The 22,565-nt window shown below is 42.6% G+C and overlaps 1 protein-coding gene across 1 annotated transcript in view; it reads left to right on the top strand.

Moving 5' to 3' along the window:
* The window catches only part of LOC146797027 (scavenger receptor cysteine-rich type 1 protein M130-like), a 253,013-nt gene that overhangs the window by 124,037 nt on the left and 106,411 nt on the right, over positions 1-22,565 (top strand). The window contains exons 9-10 of the mRNA XM_085629619.1: positions 3,917-4,231; positions 18,831-19,139. Coding sequence (XP_085485745.1) covers positions 3,917-4,231; positions 18,831-19,139 — 624 coding nt within the window. The remainder of the gene's footprint in view (positions 1-3,916; positions 4,232-18,830; positions 19,140-22,565) is intronic.

Below are 22,565 nucleotides of genomic sequence, written 5' to 3' on the forward strand. Positions count from 1 at the left end.
AATCACTCTCTCTATATATATGACTATGTTAACTGATACCAATAGGATATTGGCTAATTGACATTGCATTATAATATGCATGGAATTTTTTAATAATGTTTTTAATGTCCGGTATGAATGTGTTTTCTTAGTACGAGTGGGTATGATTGATTCTCAGTGTGAGTCTGTGGTTGTTTTGGCTTTCGGTTTTGCTTTGATAGGGAGCATACATGTATCTCTGTTTGAATAGATAAATCTATATGAATATATTTGAAGAGTAAAATATAAACTGAATTGTTCTGACTCATGATCTTGAATATTTAGAGAGTCATACCTGCTTGAGATCTTTAGGAGATGCACTTGTTGATTATACTTTGATTGATGTTTGCTTTCCCCTGGTCTGCTTCTCCCTAGTCCCATATCCAGGGGCCCTCTTCTGTCCTGATATGTTCTCAAGATAGCCTGAAACAGATGAGTGATCTTATGCAACTGGGATCAGATTTGACAGGGTGTCTTCTGGAATCAGGATGAAAAGACAGATATCCTCTGTGTATAAAGGCAGTTGTATATGTTTGTTATTGATCCTAACTCCTGTCATGTGTACTGATTGTCAGGTTCAGTAGAAAAGTGGTCCAAGTGAGAGTGGATATCCTTGTTGTGTGCCTCTTGGTTATGTGAATGTTGGTGACTCTTCGCCATTGAGGCTGGGGTGCAATGTTTTGAACATGAGCTGATAATACTGGACAAAACCAACTTTCCTTTGTTCTCTGATTAGAAATGAAGAAAAAACACCAGCATCACCTTTATGCAGATTATTCTTAGTTTTGAACACATCAGCATCTTGCAGAATTAGTACACTGACACAAATCCCTGATCTTTTTGAGTAACAACTTCCTTACTAACCTAACAAATCTCATAACAAAAACCATCCTAGTGCTGGAACACTGCTATCACCCTAATGTCTGCTAACAACTATCATAATGTCCCCTAGCTACAACTGGCCTAACATCACCTACGTTAACCTCTTGGCTGCCCTATTCATGTCTATAAATGTCATCACAAAGTGTCACGAAAACGCTCTTATGACAGAAACATACAAGTCGCGGGTATGAGCCAAACCTATCAAGGGAAATGCCCCTCCAGTAAACACCGAATTCTGGGCAAGAACTGGAAGAAGTACCTTGCACTGGTGAGCGCAGATATCCGCCATCTTTTACACATCTAATTGGCAAGGCAGCAGCGTGCTGTTTATTTGATGCTGGGGGTTCTATGCAAAGTTATTTTCTTGCTGTTCCTGAATTGGCACAAGCACATAGTACAAACAGTCAACTCTTCCCTTCTGCACTATCACAATTGCATGGAAATTTATTCCAGCATCGACTACTATAGATAATTCCATCGCTCACCGCTATAAAATTTCATAACACAATGTTTTCGTTTTCCTTGCCAGAGATCACCTTAACGTCCCAAACCAATATGACCCAATGATTCACTACCAACAATTTCCTACTGCTCTCTTTCTGCAACCACCCTAAAAGTGTCTAGCAACAAAGTTCCTGAGATATCCATTACCATTACTTGCTCCTATATCTTTTCCCCCAAACCATCCTAATATTCCATTCCAATACCGATCGTTAAATGTTCTCTGCTAACAACCATCGTCACGCTCTTTACCAACTACCATAATGCTCCAGCCAGTAGTGGCCCAAATGTCCGCTTTTAACCACCAGAATCCTGCTGAAGCAACTACCCTATTGTCTCCCACCAACAAGCAGCCTGTTGTCCGCCACTCTATTGGTAATCCCAAGAAAGGCTGCAATGTCCCCTCTAATGAAAGCCCCTTTCAACAGTGACAATGGTGTTCTCGATCAGCATCCTTGCCTGCTCCTCTACCAACATCCACCATAATTTGCTTCACCAAAAGTGATCCCGGTAAGGGTGATTAAAAAACATAATTCCCTCACTATAGTGGCCTAATTTCCAGCACAATCAATCATCAATTACCCTATTCTATACTATTAAAATTGGTCATTTAATGATTTTCACAAAACCACATATACACAAAATTTAATCCATACATTAATGTCCATATTAATGTCTAATTATTTCTTGCCAGTGTCCAATAAATGTTAAAAACTTTAATTTAATGATACCCTATGATTTACATATTTTACATCAATGTCGCTTATTTCCCTGAAAAAGCTTTAACAATAACAATTTTAATGTGCTGAATTACTGTGTGCATTACATCGAATTTGTTTCGACCACCATAAATAATCAGTTTGTTTCCAAGTTTCCGCTTTGAAATTAAGATCTCTTCTAAGAGTTTCCCTCTCTGAAGCTAACACATCAACAGCAAATATGATGTAGTTTAAGTTTTCAATTGCATTGTTGCCGAATAACCAATAGTTCATAGACTCACCTTGTCTGAAGTATGGATCTGTCTGAAATAAATCTTCATACATTTTCTATGCACCCATCTGAATGTGCTTCTCCTCCGAGTATCCTAACCCAGAAATGTGGAATGCATCTGACAATAAAGATTTTATAAAAGCTTAAAAGTCAGAGTCATCAAACTGACTTGAACACATAGCCTGTAATATTTTGCTTATCACTTTGTGTATGCATGTGCTGTTGTTACTGCGTTGATGGAGATATTTATGTATGAGCCAGTGTATAGCAAGAAACTATCCAAAAGGCAGCAGATCTGGGTTGTTGGAGAAGAAGTGGTCTGTTACTCCATTTTTTACAGAGATGTGTCTTCACCTCCTCCCTAAACTGTAGCAGGGCTTGTGGCTGGGCATATGGGAATGTTGTTCAAGCCGCTGTGTAAAGTAACGTGATATAGCCAGTGATTACAAACTCATAAACATTTCCCTTTTCCAGAACCAATGTCCTTATTCTTTTTTATACAGGGGGCATATGTACAAAAGCATTTTTATGGTCGCAAACGGCTCGATTTGCAAAAATGCTTTTCCATATATACAGAGCACAAACTACGATTCGATAACATGTTACCGAATCGCAGCTTGTGTTTAGCGATTCAGTATTCGGAAGGGGCGTGTTTAGGGCGGCCCTTCCAATTATTGAATTGCAGTACTATGTATGAATGTTTTGTACCAAATTACGGGCACAAAACATAAATTTTTTACCAACACTTTAAGGGTGGTCATAACCATTCGCAAATGAGAAGGGATCCCCACAGGACCCCTTCCCCTTTGTGAATGTTGAAATAAATATTTTTAAGAGCATGCAGTGGTCCACCTGCTCTTAAAAAATGAAACTTAAACATTTAATTTAAGTTTTTTGAAATGCATCCTATTTTCCTTTAAGAAAAACGGGCTGCATTTTTAAAAAAAAGTTTGCTTTATTTAAAAGCAATTCCAGACATGGCGATATGCTGACCCCAGCAGGCCACCATCCTTGTGATGGCTGCCAATCCTAATGGGTCGCAAATGGCAGCCTACCTCTTTAATATTCATGAGGTAGGTCATTGTGACCTCAATAGGTATCGCTATTCCCAACTTGTATGTTTTTGTACATTAGGAATTGTGATTTCCTAATTGCAATTCGCCAAGAATCACATTCAGGAATTTGTAATACCTAAATTCTGTACATATGGCCCCATATTTCCCAAATTTCCCATATTGACTACTAGGCCAATTTCCATAACCAATGCATTCATTTCTTTCCCAACCATGCAGTGTTCTAACTTTGTCTACCAATAACTTGCTTACTTTGCAAACTAAAGGTGGGAAACACTTTTGAGATAAGCCACAAACAAGAAGTGATGGTTACAATGTGCTTATGGTTATGAGACTCCAGGACAGTGTGAACAGTGAGGAGTGCAATATTCCAGGTCCTGCAGATGCAAATGAAACTGTGTGCCTTTCCCTCCTCTGCAGCACATTCCTCACAGCCTCTCTTCTCGTTGCAGAGAGCCCAGAGCTCAGGCTGGCGGGTGGCAGCCATCGCTGCGCAGGCAGAGTGGAGATTTACTATCAGGGCCAATGGGGAACCGTCTGTGACACGAACTGGGACGAGCGAGCCGCCACACTGGTGTGTAGGGAGCTTGGATGTGGCTCTGTACTGGACCACCGGTCCAGAGGAGTAGGGGATGCGAATGCCCCGCTGGCATGGCTGGACCTTCAGCAGTGCAAGGAAAACACTCAGTTCTTGTGGCACTGTTCTTCCAAACCACGGAAACTGCACACCTGCCGAAAAGGCTCCCCAGCAGAGGTCATTTGTTCAGGTAATATGTGTGGCATGGTTTATTTCAAGATGGTTTATTTCAAGATGGTATGTTCAAGATGGTATATTCAAGATGGTATATTCAAGATGGTATATTCAAGATGGTATGTTCAAGATGGTATATTCAAGATGGTATGTTCAAGATGGTATGTTCAAGATGGTATATTCAAGATGGTATATTCAAGATGGTATATTCAAGATGGTATATTCAAGATGGTATGTTCAAGATGGTATATTCAAGATGGTATATTCAAGATGGTATATTCAAGATGGTATATTCAAGATGGTATGTTCAAGATGGTATATTCAAGATGGTGTGTTCAAGATGGTATGTTCAAGATGGTATATTCAAGATGGTATATTCAAGATGGTATGTTCAAGATGGTATATTCAAGATGGTATATTCAAGATGGTATATTCAAGATGGTATATTCAAGATGGTGTGTTCAAGATGGTATATTCAAGATGGTATATTCAAGATGGTATATTCAAGATGGTATATTCAAGATGGTGTGTTCAAGATGGTATGTTCAAGATGGTATATTCAAGATGGTATATTCAAGATGGTATATTCAAGATGGTATATTCAAGATGGTATGTTCAAGATGGTATATTCAAGATGGTATATTCAAGATGGTATGTTCAAGATGGTATGTTCAAGATGGTATATTCAAGATGGTATGTTCAAGATGAATGAATGAATGAATGAAATAAATCTTATTATGCGCAAACTTTGCCCAATGGGCGTCAAGGCGCCTAACTCAAATAATACAGCTCGTCAATCGAAACCAGCAATCTCTTATTGGTAAGCTTTGGTAAAGTACCAAGTTTTGAGGGCCTTTTTAAACAAATCCAAAGAAGGAAGGGTTTTGACCTCAACTGGAAGGGAATTCCAAAGCTTAGGAGCGGCAACAGAAAAAGCTCTTGCTCCCCATCTAACTAGTCTAGTACGAGGGACTACTAGTTGAAATAATCCAGCAGATCGAAGAGATCTGGATGGACTGTAGCGGGTAAGCAAGGACCCAAGTGCATCTTCCGTGCCAGCCACAAGAGCTCTGTTAGTAAGACATAGAATCTTGAAAAAGACTCTATGTTGAACAGGAAGCCAGTGAAGATCTCTCCTAGCAATCGTAGCTGAGGATGCCAAGGGAAGAGCTAGAACAAAACGTGCAGCAGCATTCTGCACGATTTGCAGTCTATGGATAAGGCCCTTGTTGGACTCAGCATATAAGGAGTTACAATAATCGAGCCTGGAGCCAACAAGAGCGACTGCAATCTGCTTACGGGCCTGGAGAGAAAGATAGCTCCGAATCCTATTTAGGATCCTAATAACACCCCAACATGTGGCCACGGTCCTATTTGCTTGGAGCGTCATGGAAAGTGAGGTGTCAAAAACCACGCCGAGATTTCTGGCTGATAGGGAGGGGGTGGGGCAGATGCCAAGAGATATAGGCCACCACTCGCTCGACCAAACATCTTGGTCTTTCCCAAAGACCAGGACCTCTGTCTTGTCGCCATTTAACTTTAGGGAGTTGATGATCATCCAGTCTGCAACATGCTGCATGCATGACCTAAAGCTAATGGCAGATGTATGGACAGAGGAATGAGCCAGTGACACCATGATCTGGGTGTCGTCGGCGTAGGACACCACCTCCATCCCCTGCGATCTTACTAGTCTAGCAAGGGGAGCCACATAGATGTTAAACAGGGTCGGACTAAGGGCCGACCCCTGTGGCACCCCACATTGTAATGACTTGGCAGGGGAGAGGAAATTTCCAAGCTTTACTCTCTGTTCTCTACCATGGAGAAAGGAGTCAAGAAGATTCAGGGCCGGTCCAGTAACCCCTGCCTCACTAAGCCGAGATGTTAAAATGGCGGGAGACAGGGTGTCGAACGCGGCTGTGAGATCTAATAGGACCAGTATTGTAGTTTGGCCACTATCCACTTACGTCGGATGTTATCAACAGTGAGTGCGGATTCAGTACTATGATGTTTTCTGAATCCGTGCTGTGTGTTATCAAGATACTCACTGGTCTCACTATATTCAAGATGGTATGTTCAAGATGGTATGTTCAAGATGGTATATTCAAGATGGTATATTCAAGATGGTATGTTCAAGATGGTATATTCAAGATGGTATATTCAAGATGGTATGTTCAAGATGGTATATTTCAAGATGTTTGATTGTTGCTCGTCTGCATTTCACTGTGCCTAGGGGTATTGGGGATTCTGCAACCAGCATCTGCTGTTTCCAAGGATGGTTTCCTCTAGCAAAGGAGGTTCATTGGTGTGACTCGTTTGTTATGCCTCTCTTATCCACATGCTGCCTGCCCAATGTCAGACTCATGGAGAACCTAACATTGGTCCTGAGGGCCAAAGCCATCGCAAATTTTCAGGGTAACAATTGACTTTGGACCTGAATCTCCTTCAGGTTCATTGTATGCAGGAGCCTAGCTTCGAGGGGGGGGGGCGTTTGGAGTGTGATACCCCTTACATACGTGCATTCCTGGCTTGGTAATTGGGTCTGGAGGCCCAAGTTGGGACGCAGCTCCGGCGTTTTGTGCAAACATCGAAGAAGGCGGTTGCCCAAACGCGTCTGTGTGCCCCAAGTTCATTTGGTGAATAAAAACTTTGGAACTCGCCCCCGTGAGTGCTGTCATCTATTGAGGGTACGCTTACCTGGTGGAGTTGGTAGCAATATATATATGTGTAGAAAGATCCAAGCCAATAGGAAGGAAAAGGCGGCACACCAAATTAGCACCAGTTGTTTATTCCGAGTGAAAAAACAAACCGAACCACCGTGTGCCGCCTTTTCCTTCCTATTGGCTTGGATCTTTCTACACGTTTCTGGGGGTGCTGTCAACCCCGGCAGGCACCGACACTTCATGGGCAGGCTATCGGCGTTTGTGGCAGCAATATATATATCACTCAAACACGCTCCTGGCCCGTCTCCTTCCCGGCGGGACCTCCCAGGTACAGACCTCTTCACGCTTAAAATACAAAATTCACAACGGCTTCTTCAAAGTTGCAGTGTTTTTATTTCAAATTTCTCCCATGCTGTTCAGGCACAGTGCCTGCCATTGGCGCGTTTCAATCGCGTAACCATGATCTTGATCACATGACTCACCACATGACAGTAAACAACTTAAATAGTGTGTGTGCACTAATTCCTCTAGAAATCCATAAATTGGTAAGTGAACATAGAAAGCAGGCTGATGGCATACAAATAAATAACATTAGTACAATTTATGCGTGTTTATCAAGAATACAGTAAGTACATTGAATAAACCGATGAAACTAAAACCGCATAATGAAACCAATTGATATAATATAATAAATACAGCTGCCATTAATTGTGCAAAATTATACTAACTCTCCCATGATATAATGGTATCACATATTTTGCTGACAATCTTACAAGACATGTAAAACACATTTAAAGGACTTACGACTTTCCACTAATAATATAGGGTATCTAGAAAAGTTTATAAGAAATAATAAAGTGCCAGTGCTGATATATTATTAGATATCATCTTCCTGTAGGTTACTGTCTAAAAGATTCATTGATCACTGTTAGTTGATCGTGACATAGCAGCAGTTCATGGATGTGCTCCTTCCTAAGAAGGATTATTATTATGCATTTAGCAGATATTGCTCATTGCTATATATAGTCTGTAATCATATTAAAGTGTTGTGCTTTGTGCAAATAACAAACTCCTAAGTGCAAATCATTAGTGCAAATATATACAAAATTGTTGGGAAGCAGCTTAGAAACACCTAATACTACCTTAACCCGTTCGATGCATTTGTCGGCCAACGGCCGTCACGAGCACTACCTCTGTAGTGCTGCGCACGTCCGTTGGCCAACGCCGCGGTTAAAGGGTTAAGGTGTTTCGTGATAAAGTGCAAGTGCTGCAAGTTATTATTTGAGTGTACAGTTATACTGGGTAATCTTCCTCTTACTATCTATCCGTAGTTTCAAATATATGCTAGGAATGTAGATCTTATAAAGTGCAAGTGCAGGACCAATTCGTACTGTATGCTATAAGTAATTATACTAGCTTTTCGAAAAGCCAAATGATGCATAAGAAGTAATGGAGAAAACGTATCAAAAATCCACACTAGTAGTTGTTTTAAAGGATTCAAAGCATAATTAGAACATGATCAAATACATGAACGTGAAGAACATTAGGTGTGATGAGGGATGCGACCGGATACTGTTAGAGGAAGCTGTGCAAATCCTCGCTTGTATTTAAACCGTTCGGCATCTTGGTGTCGAGGGCCAGAATGTAATTTGTCTGAAGTTGGCGGAGGCTTTTCTCACGATTTCCTCCCCTCCCTGGCATTGGTACTGACGCTAGCAACGAATAATGTAAAGCATTGAGGTTATTGTTATGTACCAACTTGAAGTGTCTGGCTACTGGATAACTGGGATCCGAATTAACAATAGCCCTTATGAGTTGCGGAATGCGCTTATGTACTGGGAGCTTAGTGCTCCCAATATACTGGAGCCCACATGAGCACCACAGTAAGTAAACAGCGAATTCTGTACGGCAAGTTAGATGGTCATTTATAGTGATAGGTATAGTACTCAACGCTGTCATATATGATGTCAGATTTGTACCAAATTTACATACATACAAAATATATATACTTGAAGATGAAGGATCACAAGAAAACAACAGCCAGCCAGGGCAATTTGTTGCTGTATGATATGCAGAGGATAGCCTCAGGAGCTTGCTACATTATTGAAAAGGCGAGGCTATCCTCTGCATATCATACAGCAACAAATTGACAAGTCTTTGCAGTTACCCAGAGAAGCACTTATTTGGAATACCAACGGCAGAAACAAAAGTGACAGAACTCCATTTGTAGTTGACTATCATCCATCAGCTCCTAACTACAGAAATATAATGCAAAAAACATTTCCCTTACTTTCCACTTGTGAAAAATTGCAAAAGGTTTTTCCAAAACCACCAGTCATTGCTTACCGCAGAGCTCCAAATGTACGATCTCTTATTGTGAGAGCTGAACTCAAGCAAGCTGTAACAAATGCAGGGGTTCATTGCTGTGACTCTAAAAGGTGCATCACGTGTGAATATCTTTTACAAACATCATCTGTAACTAGTTCTGTTACGAGAAGGACCTATGCAATAAGGCAGCATCTTACATGTCGCTCAACGTGCATTATTTATGTGATCCAGTGCCAACGGCAAAGCTGTAAAAAACAATATGTAGGCCAAACAGTGAATGGCCTCCGTACACGATTCAGGAACCCCAAATCTGCAATAATTGATAAGAAAATTGACCAGCCTGTAGCCAATAATTTCAACCTTGTGGATCATTCACTCTCATATTTGAAGATTTTCCCTGTGGAACATGTTTCAAAGGAAGAACTACTGGGCTCCAGGAAAAACTTCTGGATGTACCGTTTAAAATCACTGAATCCAGATGGACTGAACACTACTGACAACACAACCTGATTACTGCATATCTCAAGAGCTCTCAGGACTGCATTGATTCCACATTCCAAATGGAATCTTCACTCATGATGCTTTTTGAAAATTCAGCTGTACCATCTGTGCAGCCTCAGAGCAAACCATCTTGTACTACCTGAGGAAGGCGGAAGCTAAAACGTTGTAGTGGAAATATATTTTTGTTCTTTGGTGAATCTATCTGTTTGAGTCACTTCTTTCTTGGATACTATATATATATATATATATATATATATATATATATATATATATATATATATATATATATATATACACACACTAAAAAACAAAGGTTACAGGGAATTTATAGCTCAACTCGCATTTCACTCATACAAAACCAGAGAAATTCAACAGTTATAGTTACCTGAGCTAACTATAACGTACGTCCCCGCAATGCACTGCTTATGACCTCACATATTACATCACTCATGACATGGTCAGTGACATCACTGATGACATTTCAAATTACATCACTGATGACATCATCCAGGGATTGTGAGTATTTTCTAAATGTTTTTGAGTGTTAAACGTATATACTGAGGTACCACAAAAGGCAAATTAGTATACTTGGTGTACTACTTATGAGTAATTCCTTTTTTTAACATAGCTTATGTGAGTTGCTGCATGAATGTGTGTATCTGTGTGTGAGTGGGTGTCTGAGTGACTGTACAGGTTTGTGAGTGGATGTATTGGTGAGTGAGTGGGTGTGTCATGGGCTGTATGGGTGAATGAGTGAGTGACTGAGTGGCTGTATGAGAGGGTGTGTCAGTGACTGTATGGGTGAGTGAGTGGCTGTTTGAGTGAGTGTTTGGTTAAGTGAGTTGGTGTGTGAGTGGCTGTATGGAAGAGTGTCTGTGGGGCTGGCTGTATGGGTGAGTGTGTGTCTGTATGGATGAGTGAATGGGTATGTAAGTGGTTGTGTGGGTGTGTGAGTCAATGTGTGAGTGGTTGTATGGGTGAGTGGGTGGCTCAGTTGAGAGGCTGTATGGGTGAGTGAGTGGGTGTTTGAGTGGCTGTATAGGTGAATAACTGGGTATGTCAGCAGATGTATAAGTGAGTGTGTGGATGTGTGAGTGGCTGTATGGATGATTGGTTGTGTGAGTACTGGTATGGGTCTGTCAATGGGTATATCCCTCTGGGACCCCCTAAGAGGCCTAGAGAGTCAGGGTATTTCTACCCCGCCGCCTTCTCTTTTTTTAAAACGTTTTTTGTGGGACTTGGCACTTCCTGGTCGAAGTGTTGACAGCCAATCAGATTTCAGCACGAGGACTGTCGGATCCGGTCCCTTTTGGATTTCTTTTTAAAACTCCACAACTACTGAATAGATTTACACCAAATCAGAAAAAGGCACTTCTCTGGACCAATATCTACCTTTCAGCCAAATTTGGTGTAATTCCGTTCAGCGGTTCGCCAGTAGTTGTGTCTAAAATTCCTATGTGAATTAACATGGGAAACACACGTTTTTTGACCCCCCCATTATTCTAGGCCCCTGCTTTACAGATTGCCCTGAAACTTTCCATGCACAACAAGAATAACCGGGGCACTTTTTTTAATTTCGTGAAAATTCTTCAAACGGTGCTAAAGATATAGGCAAGTCAAAAAACGCTTTACCTATGGAAACATGATCCAAACTATAACTACCTACTGGCTACCGCCAGTAGGTGATTGAGATATATATATATACTGCATTCTCCTCCCGAACCACCATACAGCGGCACACAGATTTCTCGGCAGCCAGGTATAGTGAAATTTATTAGGTGACAATCAATTTTCTTCTTGCCACAAAAACAATTTTAAAAAAACAATGAAACGACCTACGCGTTTCAGCTGGCGCCTTCCACTGGGTCTCTATATAACACAGTGGCCGTTGCCACTGCATAGTTACAGTTAAGATCATGTTTCCACAGCAAAAGCATTTTTTGGTTTGCTTTGACATCGTTTGATGAATCTTTATAAAACGTACCAAAAAAAAGTCTCATCCACCTCGTCTCACCTCAGGCAAGTAAAAGGGGTATCCCAAAAAGCATTAGGAATTACACCAAATTTGGCAGTAAGCTAGATCTTGGTCTAGAGAGCGTGCTTTTGTGATTTGGTGTAAATGCATTTAGTAGTATAGAGAAATTAAGCATTAAAACATTGATATATTTCATGCCAGGGAGGGTCCGCTTATCCAACAGATCTGAATGGCTGCCACCACATTAACAACCAGCTTAGGAGTCTGACTCAGTCCCAAGTTCTATAAAAAAGGATAAAAAAAGATATAGGGGTGCAGGGTAGGGATACCCTGCAATCCTAGGCCTGGTGGGAGAAGGGCCCCAGAAGAACCCCACTGAGGCCAAAATCATAGTTTTAAAAAAAACAATTGTGGCACAGCCGATCTGCACATTTAGAAAATTAATCCCTGGAATGGGCCGGGGAGCAGCACAAGTGATTTTCAAAGGGAGGGGGTATGCAGGCCCCATCCCTGAGCCTACTCAGGCCCTGAGGACCCCATCCTCTGGGCCCCCATAAACATAAAAGAGGAGGGGGTGTACACCCCCCCTTGGTGAGACTATTCAGGCCCCAGAGACTCCATCCCCTAGGATGAATTTATTTAAAAAGGGAAGGAGACCGCGCGTCCCCCTCCCTGAGCTGATTTCAGCCCCAGCGACCCCATACCTAGGGCCCCATACTTAACAGTGTTCTGGAGATACCTGCCTCGGGACACTGTGGTTCTGATTCCCTGGCCTGGAGAGTGACGGCATACCGTGTCCGCACTCTCACGGCCAGGGAACAGAACTTTGCTCCCATCCAGGTAGGAGCAGATAAAAATGTTGCTCCTGCCCGGACGAGATCAAAGGAAAGGTGCTGGCTCTCCCCAGCACCCAGTATGGTGCTAGTTGGGGAGATGGCAGGGGCAGAAGGGGCTACCCAGCAGCTCCCAATGTGCCAAGTATTGTGGGTGCCCTGGCCACCCACCCAAAAAACAAAAAATGGCTGCCTGTTGTAAGGGGAGCTGGCTGGGGCGGCGGGGACCTTGGAGCTCCCCCTCCCCCCGCAGCCCCTAACATATCCGGAATCGCAGGTGTCTCGGATGGACACTGGAGCATCCACCAAAATGTTTTAAAAAGGTCCAGCTTCCCTTTATCCTGCAGCCCCCAACAAAAGTTGAGCTATGGGTGCCCCAAGTGAGCACTGGACAGCCACTTAAAAAAATTGCTGGATCTGTCTGGTACCCACTATGGGTGTCGGTTGGGGAGCCAGCTGGGACCACAGTGTTCGTGGGGCTCCTTCTATGGCCCCTAAGCAAAACTTTAAATATGCGTGTCCCGGCTGGGCACCAGGAACCCACAAAAATATTTTTATAAATGAGGTCAAGAGTCGCTCATTTATTATTCACTGCTCCTTGAAGGAGCGCCACGTAATGCGTGCGGGGGCTGTATACACTTTTATTTGTAGCTTGATGATGTCCGTAAAAGGGTCAGGGGCACCACCAAGCATTTTTTTATGTTGTGGTGGGGCTGCAGGGAGTGCAGCAGCCCCCCAGCAACAAAAAAAACCAGTATGTCTCCTTGGATATTAAACTCATAACCCCAGGAGAACTTATCTTATTTTTCAAAAACAATGGCAATGCAATGGCAGGCTTGAGACATGTCTAAAAAGGCTTCTTAAGTGGGTGGCATAATGAGTGTTGCAGACCCACAGGTATCATTTAATTTACAGACCCTGGGTACGTGTAGTACCACTTTACAAAGTACTTACAAGTACATTAAAGGTGCAAGCCACTGTATACATGTTTAAAGGAGAGAGCACAAGCACTTTAGCACAGGTTAGCAGTGGTAACGTGTGCAGAGGCCTTAAGACAACAAAAGCGGGTCCAGAACACAGGAGGGGTGAGGGCAAAATGTTTGGAGGTGACCCTGCCGAGAGGGCCAGGTTCAACAAAGGGCTAGTTGCTTGGATGGGCGGTTGGCAAGGTACTGTGCATAGTGCCTGAACCTGCAGGCAGTGACTAGAATTCCAGTAGATATCCATGCCCGATTATATCCAGCACCCAAACAACTATAATTGAACTTTCACATTATTGTTAAAATCAAGAACGTCATCCTCCTGTACCTAGAGGCTCGGGAATAGGCAAGGGACTGGAATACTCAGAATTGCTGACGCTGGTTTGTGGAAGGTAAAGAGGATCTCTCATGTCACTTGGTCTTGCAGAAAGACTGAAAACAATCTGTTGGTCTGGTGAGTGAGATCGTCAATGGTGTTGTGTCCATGAGCAGTGCTCGGACTGCTCCACCGATGTAAGAACCTGAGCATGCTCCGGATTTCTGAAAGCTTGTTTTATTAGCTCTTTCAGCTGACCTCCAAATAGCGATGAACCACCAAACAATAGGTTCAGAAGGGCTGCCTTTCTTTGTTCCCTCAGTGTTTCAAGATAGTTCTATCTTCTGGCTGCTGCATTTGCACTTGTACCAACGGCTGTAGCTATTTAACTCATTGTATGTGACAGAGAAATAAACTTTACATAAAGTCCTGTTAACTAAATTTTCTGCACAACCTTACCCAGGCTGATTACTGCCACCATAAAGTGGACATTTGTAACTAATAAACTGCATAATAAGGGATAAACTATATAGACGGCTTCTCTGATAGCCAAGCACAGACCTGAAAAACCTTTCTTGAGGGCTGCCTCCACATGTCTGTCTACGACATCACTAAGGGGAACATCCTCTATAACCACTGAAGATTTTCCTGCCGAATTGGCCAACATATGATCAAGGGCGACTGCATCAGGAAGACCTAGTTCACCCCTAACCAATGGATAGTGTCTTGTGAGAAACCTAGGCACGGCAGCCTTGTCTGGATTTTTCCACTCACGAAGAAGCAAATCCTTAGCCTCTCTATTCACTGCCAGTCTGGGTGGGCAGAACAATCAGAATTGCTGGAACATGTCTGTACGGGTACCGGGTATCTCATCTTCCATTTGAAGTTGTAGAGTGCAGGCAAGTCAGAACACTGAATAAACGTGCTTCTCTGAACCGGTTCAGGTTCCTCATCTTATTGAAATTCTGAAGATAGCCCAGAAGATCAAAAGTTAGAGGAAAAAATCTGCTCAGTCAAGACTGAAGAGGGAAAGGACAGAATAGACTCCTAGTTCAGAGGAACCTCAACAAGGGCTAAGGTATGGATCTCTATAGCACCTCTAATAGAGATTTGATCAAAGTCTGAATCTGGCTTTCAGATGAGCCAGGATGTGTTCTGGGATCACCCAGGTGCACCTCTCTCCTCCTTGTTGTCTTCTCCTGTGAAGGCATATGGCACTTAGAAGAGTGAGTACAAGGGTCAACAACAGTAGAGCTCTAGAAACACACTCACAGGCTCTATCCTGCTCTTTAAATGTATGCTGCTAAGACTTTGGGTGCCCACAGCACTTCGCAATCATGAATGCATAGACATGAAAGAAGGCTTATAGAAACACCAAGGTGCCTAGCAGACAGAGTATGAAATCTCCTCCTACAGCTGAACGGCTGTAAGACCTTTCAGTAACCAAACGTGAACCTAGGAAAGAAAATATAAAGTCCTAACAGGAGCTAGAAGACTTGATAAAGCAGAACATGGCCAAGGTGACAAAATTGAACCCCTTAACATGCATTCTGTGACCTAATTAAAAAACTTAAATGACTGCTTTACAAATATATTTTATAATTTATCATTCACATGCAGTAGATTGAGAAAGAGAGAAGCAGTTGACCAGCATACAATCCACCCTTCAAAGTAGGGCGTAAGCTATAACCTGTTCATAACAAGCATCTACCCCAGCTCCACTTAGCACTTACTGGGAGGGGAGGTGATGATCCTCTGTGGTCCTCCTCCAGGCACCCTGGAGAGCTCCCTACTCCAATAACTGGGCAGCGAGGTGCATGAAGGGAACTAAGGATGGCAACCTCTCTCACTCACAGACAGCTAAGAGGAAGGTCTGCCAAAGTGATCCTAGTGGCATGCACACTCACTCTCCTCTACCAAGTGTCTGATGTGGCGCCTAAGGTTGTATGACAGAACAATGCATACAATTACTTTGCATGCCTTAACAAAGTGGTCTTTACCACAACCGCTTCTTTACCATGCAAGGCTTTACCACACATGCCTTTACAAAGAATCTCGTTGTAAAGGTGTGATTGGTAAAGGCAAATGAGTGTTAAAGGTTACAGCCCAACCTCCTGCCCTGAGCCCTAAAACCCAGCTCCCAGCCCTTAAAACTACCCTGACCGCAACCCTTAAACCACCCCAGCCCCTCACCCCAAGCCCTAAAACCGGCCCCCAGCCCTTAAAACTACCCTGACCGCAACCCTTAAACCACCCCAGCCCCTCACCCCAAGCCCTAAAACCGGCCCCCAGCCCTTAAAACTGCCCCAACCCCAGCCCTTAAAGTACCACAGCCCCCCGCCCTGAGCCCTAAAACCAGCTTCTAGCCATAAAAACTACCCCAACCCCCGCCCTGAAAACCCGCCCCAGCCGTAAAAACTACCCTGTCCCAAACGCTGGCCAAAAAGCTACTCACCAAACCGCAGGCAGGCAGAAAGGAAGCAGGAAGTCCGGGCAGGAAGTCTCCAACACCTCCCAGCCTCGCCCATTTGCTCGAAGTCTAGAGCGCTGACTCTCTTTACCACGCATATGCCTTTTCTGCCTTTACTACAGAAATCGTTGTAAAGGCATGCATGGTAAACGAATATGCGTGGTAAAGGCATATGCGTCTTATGACACATGTGATTACGACTGCGCTGTTAATGCCATTTCCCAGCGCTTAACAGCTCTTCCCTATGACAGGCAGAAGAGCAATTGCGTGACTGGACATGTTTAGCAGTCATGATTAGAAAAGCCCTGCTTTTACTTGTAAAAAAATGAAATGAAATATTAAAGAGAAAAAAACAAATGCTAGGGAAATCAGTATGTCCACCATGTCAAACTCAAAGCATTTTGTAGTAGGTAAACTAATACTACAGTAGTGCTACATACTTACTACAAAATGCAATTCACAAACCTGTGAGTGGAAATCTCCCCCTCTCTCCTATGTTTTCTGTGGGGAGATACTCACACATGTAAGTTTACTACTTAGTAGTTCATGTGGGAGAGACCATTGGGACTGGCTGGAAAATTCAATCATTGCTACTAACAGGGAAGGGGTATATGTAGGACTAAGGAGGAGTTTAGGGAGGATCAGACACCCACCCATTAAAGAGTAAACCCATTGTTATTCTCAAACTGCACTTCTATAGATACTGCATTCAAAAAGAACCAAACAGTGGTACATATACTGCAGCTGAGAATATATATCTTTAAAAAATCAAAATAAAATAATGTATTCCGCTATATAAAACTCTGTAAAAAAAAAAAAAGACAACTTTTGTGCCTATGCAAGGGGTGCCTCCGACAGAGGGTAGGAGATAACTTAAACGGACTACACAAAAAGCAGTGGCCTCTTTATGGACCTGAAAAAACACACAATGGCCCAATTCACAGCACTAGTTATGAGTGTAAGCTAGTTGGACTGGTTGATGGTGAATTAGAACCAGCTAACACACAATTCAAGTCTAGAAAACATTTGATATCTTCAGTGATTAATTCAAGAACCACAAACTCATTTCTTGTTAATTCAATTTTGCTTATCTAGCAATTTTTTTAGCAATTCTTTAATCCTTACATCTATATACTACAACTCATAATTTGAATTCAGATTTATTAAAGAGTAATTAAACATTTAGAAATCTCATTAATTCATGAATTTTTATAAAAATTCTCAGTAAATCATTTACCAATAATAGTTGACGAATAGCTTCAAGTCGACCACATAGGAAATAACCCAAAGACAAACGTAGCCGCAACTCCAACTGGACCTCTTGAACTCCTTCCGAATCCACTAACTCCAACCCACTGCAGCTGCAAATTATCTCCCAAAGAACGTAGAAAAAGGATGACAACTACCAAAAACGAAGTAAGAAGGAGAAGAAGAACAAGAACAAGAACAAGAGCGCCCGCGATGACGGATGAGGGGCTCTTATGTCTCCTTTTTTCCTTACTTCATACAAAACATGGCAACTTTAGGGGCAGACCAAATGTTCTGGTTGGACAGTTCGGGATTATCAATAGTTCATTGCACTTTCCCAGAGCAAACTGGTTCTGTATAGTGACTTTGCACAAAGTTCATAAATTGTCACGTTCCCTTCAGTTCTCATACCTGGAGCAGTAGATGTAACTTTTTAAGGAAAAAGTGTCCTATTGACAGGTTCGTTCTGTGTCTCTTCTCTGGTTCACATGTGGTCATCTTCTGGCTTGCGGTCAAGTCCCCAACACATCGACCTTGGCAAGGAACACGATGTCAGGATATCATGTCGCCTTGTGATCCCCAAAGCTATCAGGGCATGCGCAGAAATCATCGCGCGTACAGGGTGGCATCTGCTTCAGAGAACGCCATCTTGAGTACTGTGACCTAGTAGGCCCGAACATTAACTAAGCTAAAATAGACATAGCTGCAATTAATATGTAGAAATGAAGATTCTAATGTTCAAACCAGCACTAATCCCATTATATATTAGAATTGTTTCCTTGCTGCAGTGACATTTAAAGCGATAATACTTACCATACGATAACTTTCAGCCACAATTCAATCACAAAGCAATATAAATCATGCAATTTTACTATTTCACCACAATCTAAGGTTAGTTTGCTTACCATTGTTAATTATTTAATTTAGCCATGCAATTTGCACTTTATTCCCACGTGTATACATGTTTATCAAGGTGCAAATATTGATTAATACTACTTCTACTGCAAACATGTTATGTAAATAAATTTTTAGAATGATTACGTAATTAATTTCATGCAAATTAGAGGGGGTATACAAAATTTTGTTTTACCTGCTCCATCATGTCCCTAACGGGGTAGGTTGATGACATTCCCAGGGAAGATATCCTGGTTGTGTTTCCACTTGAGGTATGAAAATGTGTATTTTATGATGTGACCCAGTATTTGAGGGAGCTGACACGCTCAGCACAGTGTTCCGCTGCAGCCACACCTTTTTCCATCACTTATATCTCTTTCTCTATCTTGTTTCAATTTGTATTGTTTAAGGGAGTGTGAAGTACCGGTTGGTCAATGGGCGCAGCCGCTGCGCTGGGATGGTGGAGGTGCTCTTCCAATATCGCTGGCGGAAAGTCTGCCGCAGCCAATGGTGGCAGGACAATGGCGGGTTTGTCTGCGCTAAACTGAATTGCGGGTCCATGATTAATACGTACCCCGGAGAGAAGGCGGGATCTGACGACAATGAGTGGGTCAACGAAGTCAAGTGCAAAGGTGGCAAGAACAACTCTGGGTGTAAGGTGGAGGCCATCACGAAGGCATACTGCAGCACGAACATGGCAGCCGCCATGACTTGTTCAGGTAACTCGACTGCCTATACATTGCAAGCTGTGGCCTCAAGAGTGAGGTCAGGCGTTGTGTTCTTTCCTAGCTGGGCTTCACAAAATGGCTTCACAAAATGGCTTCACAAAATGGCTTCACAAAATGGTCGCTAGAATCGAAGAAGGGGACAATTCGTAGGAAAGTGGGAGACAGTGGGGGCAATAAAATAAGCATCCCAGTCTTACCTTTAACATTGAACCAAAAAAGCACACTGCAACTGTATTTAATTTTAAGTATGAAACCAATTTACTTTGTTTAATAATAGTTACTTAAGGGTGTCATTTTAATTCCTTGTCTCCATTGTTTTCAACACAAGTGTGTTGCAAGACTAGTGGTTGTCCATAGGTGGTTCGTGACTTACTCCAAGGCTTGGTTGAAAATTTGAGCCTGTTTTGACACCTTTAGGGCTATGGTAAATTTAGATGTGTAGTTTGTGAATTGTAATTGTCCTACTCTTTAGTGGGTGTGCATTTTGTGTTAGGATGTCCCTCTCAACCCCCTCCTTCCATGTTCCTAAATACCTCCCATCTAGTAGTAATTAACTCCCCATTTTCCCGCCACTCCACTAGCTTGTTCCAAATTTACTACTACAGAGTATACCTACGTGGTAGGAGATCTCCCCCACCTTTGTGGAGATCTTTGCAAAGAAAAGATAGAAGAGGTCGAGGCAAAGGCCTCCAGCTATAGGTTTGTGAATTGTATTTTGATTATGTGAGTTGAACTGTTGTAGTCCTACTTTACGTACTACAAAATGCAGTTTGTGTATCAGGCCCAAGGTTTCAATTTACTTTATGCTAGCAGGTGTTCTCTGCGGTGTATGACGTAATGCAAAATTATAACACAACCACCCCTTCTATATTATTTGGCGAGATGCTGTTACAATTCTACTTAGGCTGGCTGCCACAGAGATATTACAAAGCTTTGGGCAGAGTGGGGTCCTGGTGAACAGTGGAAGCACAGATCTAAGTGAAAAATCTAAATTGAAAAGTGAGTAAAGCAGTAGGTTTCAAAAATACATGTGAGTCAATAAATTTGAAAATTAATACTTTTAATCTGAAAGGGAATATGCTTTGAATGAATAAATTAGAATTTTCATATGTTTGAAAAATATGTATCTCTAATTATACTTTAAGATTTATCTTGACCACTAAAAGCAATATTTCCTTCATTTTGTGTGTTTTAAAACCTCTTTATTTTTAAAATGTTTTCTAGCTCTGTACCCTATGTGCCCACAACCCCCGGTTGTGAAGGCTTCTAAATACATTTATTTATTTAGAAATGTATAGAGTGTGATTCTGGGAAAATCACTTAATCGCCCCGTGCCTGAATATGTAATGTAAATACGGTGCTCATGTACAGCGTTCCAATACCTTTGGGTCGAGTTTGCGCTATATAAAAGGTGCAAAAAATAATAATAAATAAATAAATAAGGCTGATTCTGGTTCCATCAATCGGAGATGGAGCGGCATGGCATTCCAAAGGTGTGCGGTCCTTACCGCGAATGCTCTGCCGCCCACCCTTGCCTTACGAAAGCGGGGAATGGTGAAAAGCTTCAGGTGGTTAGATCTCAAGGCCCGGTCGTGTTGGTAGTGTTGCAGTCTGACTCTCAGGTATGCCGGGCCTCGACCCCTGGTAGCTCTGTAAGCCAGGGTGAGCGCCTTAAATACAATTCTCCTGATGACGGGCAGCTAGTGAAGGCTTCTCAACTGGAGAGAGATGGAGTGACGGCAAGGCACCTTACAGATCAGTCTGGCTGCCGCATTCTGAATCATTTGTAGTCTATCAGATATACAGGAAGTCCCCGGTAATAAAACTTGCAGTTTAGTTAGATAAAACCATTACACTATATACAAAATGTATTTTGTTTTAACTATAACTTAGAATTCACAAGTAAACCATCAGTCCTGTTCTACTAAAAATATCAAAAAATAGAAATAAGATTAATCGCAGACTGACATTGTTCCTTCATTAACAAAAGCATGAGTGGAATCACAGAATACCCCAATGCAAAAGATCACATTCAGGGAGCCTCAATCTAACTCAATTGCTACTACATATTATATGTCATCACCGTCACACCCAGAGCGTGAATCCTGCAAATTGATGTATTTAAACAATACAATTAAAAATACTTTTCAAAAACAATCCAACTGCAAGGGCAAACGTAGGTGTTTCCAGGGCAAGAAGAAGTTTATGCGGCATTGCCACTTTGTTTTAGCGGTCGCCGCATAGGTCTCAGACTTCCTTTTGCTGCCACTGCCATGGTTTATGGGTTGACACACCTCTGGTTAAGAAAACCCCCTCCCACGGTCCATACCATGAACTATGGAATACCTTCCTGAGTGGACCCATTTTGCTTCCGAATAGTCCTGTAAATCTGTGCAGTCATTGGGGCGTTGCTGCCAAATTCTCCACGATTCACACCGGTGTGATGTGCCACCAGGTCGCTAGCCGCAAGCAGCCCTTCTGGTTGTGAATTTGTCCACAAAGTCACTGAAGTATATTTAATTCATTTTGTAGATAGGGCAAATGTATTCCAGGTGGACAGCATGGAGTGCTTTACAAGGTTTGAGCGGAACAACACAGATAGGTCTACAAAGGACGGTTAGACAGTGCCCAGAGAGGGACAACAGTTTGAGTTGCAGGCGCATGCAACAGGCAGGAATCCCAGGTTTGGGATATCTCAGAGCAGCCTTCCAGCAGAAGGGTATAGCGCTGCCACAATGCTGTCTCAAAGGAGAAAGCCATCTTAAGGGTAGGATTAGTTGCAATGCAGGGACTAACCACGTTGAGTGGAGGGCATGGACAGTATCTAGGCGAGGAACAAGACAGGGAGTCCAGGAAAAAGGAGGTAAGCGGAGAGGTAAGGCTGAGAAGAGGAAGAGGGCAGCAAGCAGGAAGACAGCGAATGGGAAGATTTACTTTGAATCGCATGTCTCAAAGTTTAAAACTGGGCTAGCGCTGAGCCATAGTCTCCTATTTAGCCACATTTAAAATGTGCATGTTGGGTGATGTCCTGTCACTAAAACAGTAAGGAACACAGGTATCATTGTGAACACATTGGAAGGCGTCTTCACATCCTTGAATGCTGGTAATGTCTGATTCATTTAGGACCTTACCAGTTCCCACCGCCTGGTGAAGATGTGCGGGGGCTTAGATGTATGTCTGATTCATTTAGAACCTTACCGGTCCCCATCGCCTGGTGACATTGTGGGGGGCTCTAGATGTTTGTCTGATTCATTTAAGACCTTACCGGTTCCCAACACTGGGTGAAGATGTGCGGGGCTCTAGATGTGTGTCTAACCCATTCAAAACCTAGCCGGTTCCCACCGCCTGGTGAAGATATGTGGGGCTCTAGATTTGTGTTTGATTCAATTAGGACCTTACCAGTTCCCATCGCCTGGT

This window comes from Triturus cristatus, chromosome 10 (genome assembly GCF_964204655.1).
Source record: "Triturus cristatus chromosome 10, aTriCri1.1, whole genome shotgun sequence".
Classification (NCBI taxonomy): Eukaryota; Metazoa; Chordata; class Amphibia; order Caudata; family Salamandridae; genus Triturus; species Triturus cristatus.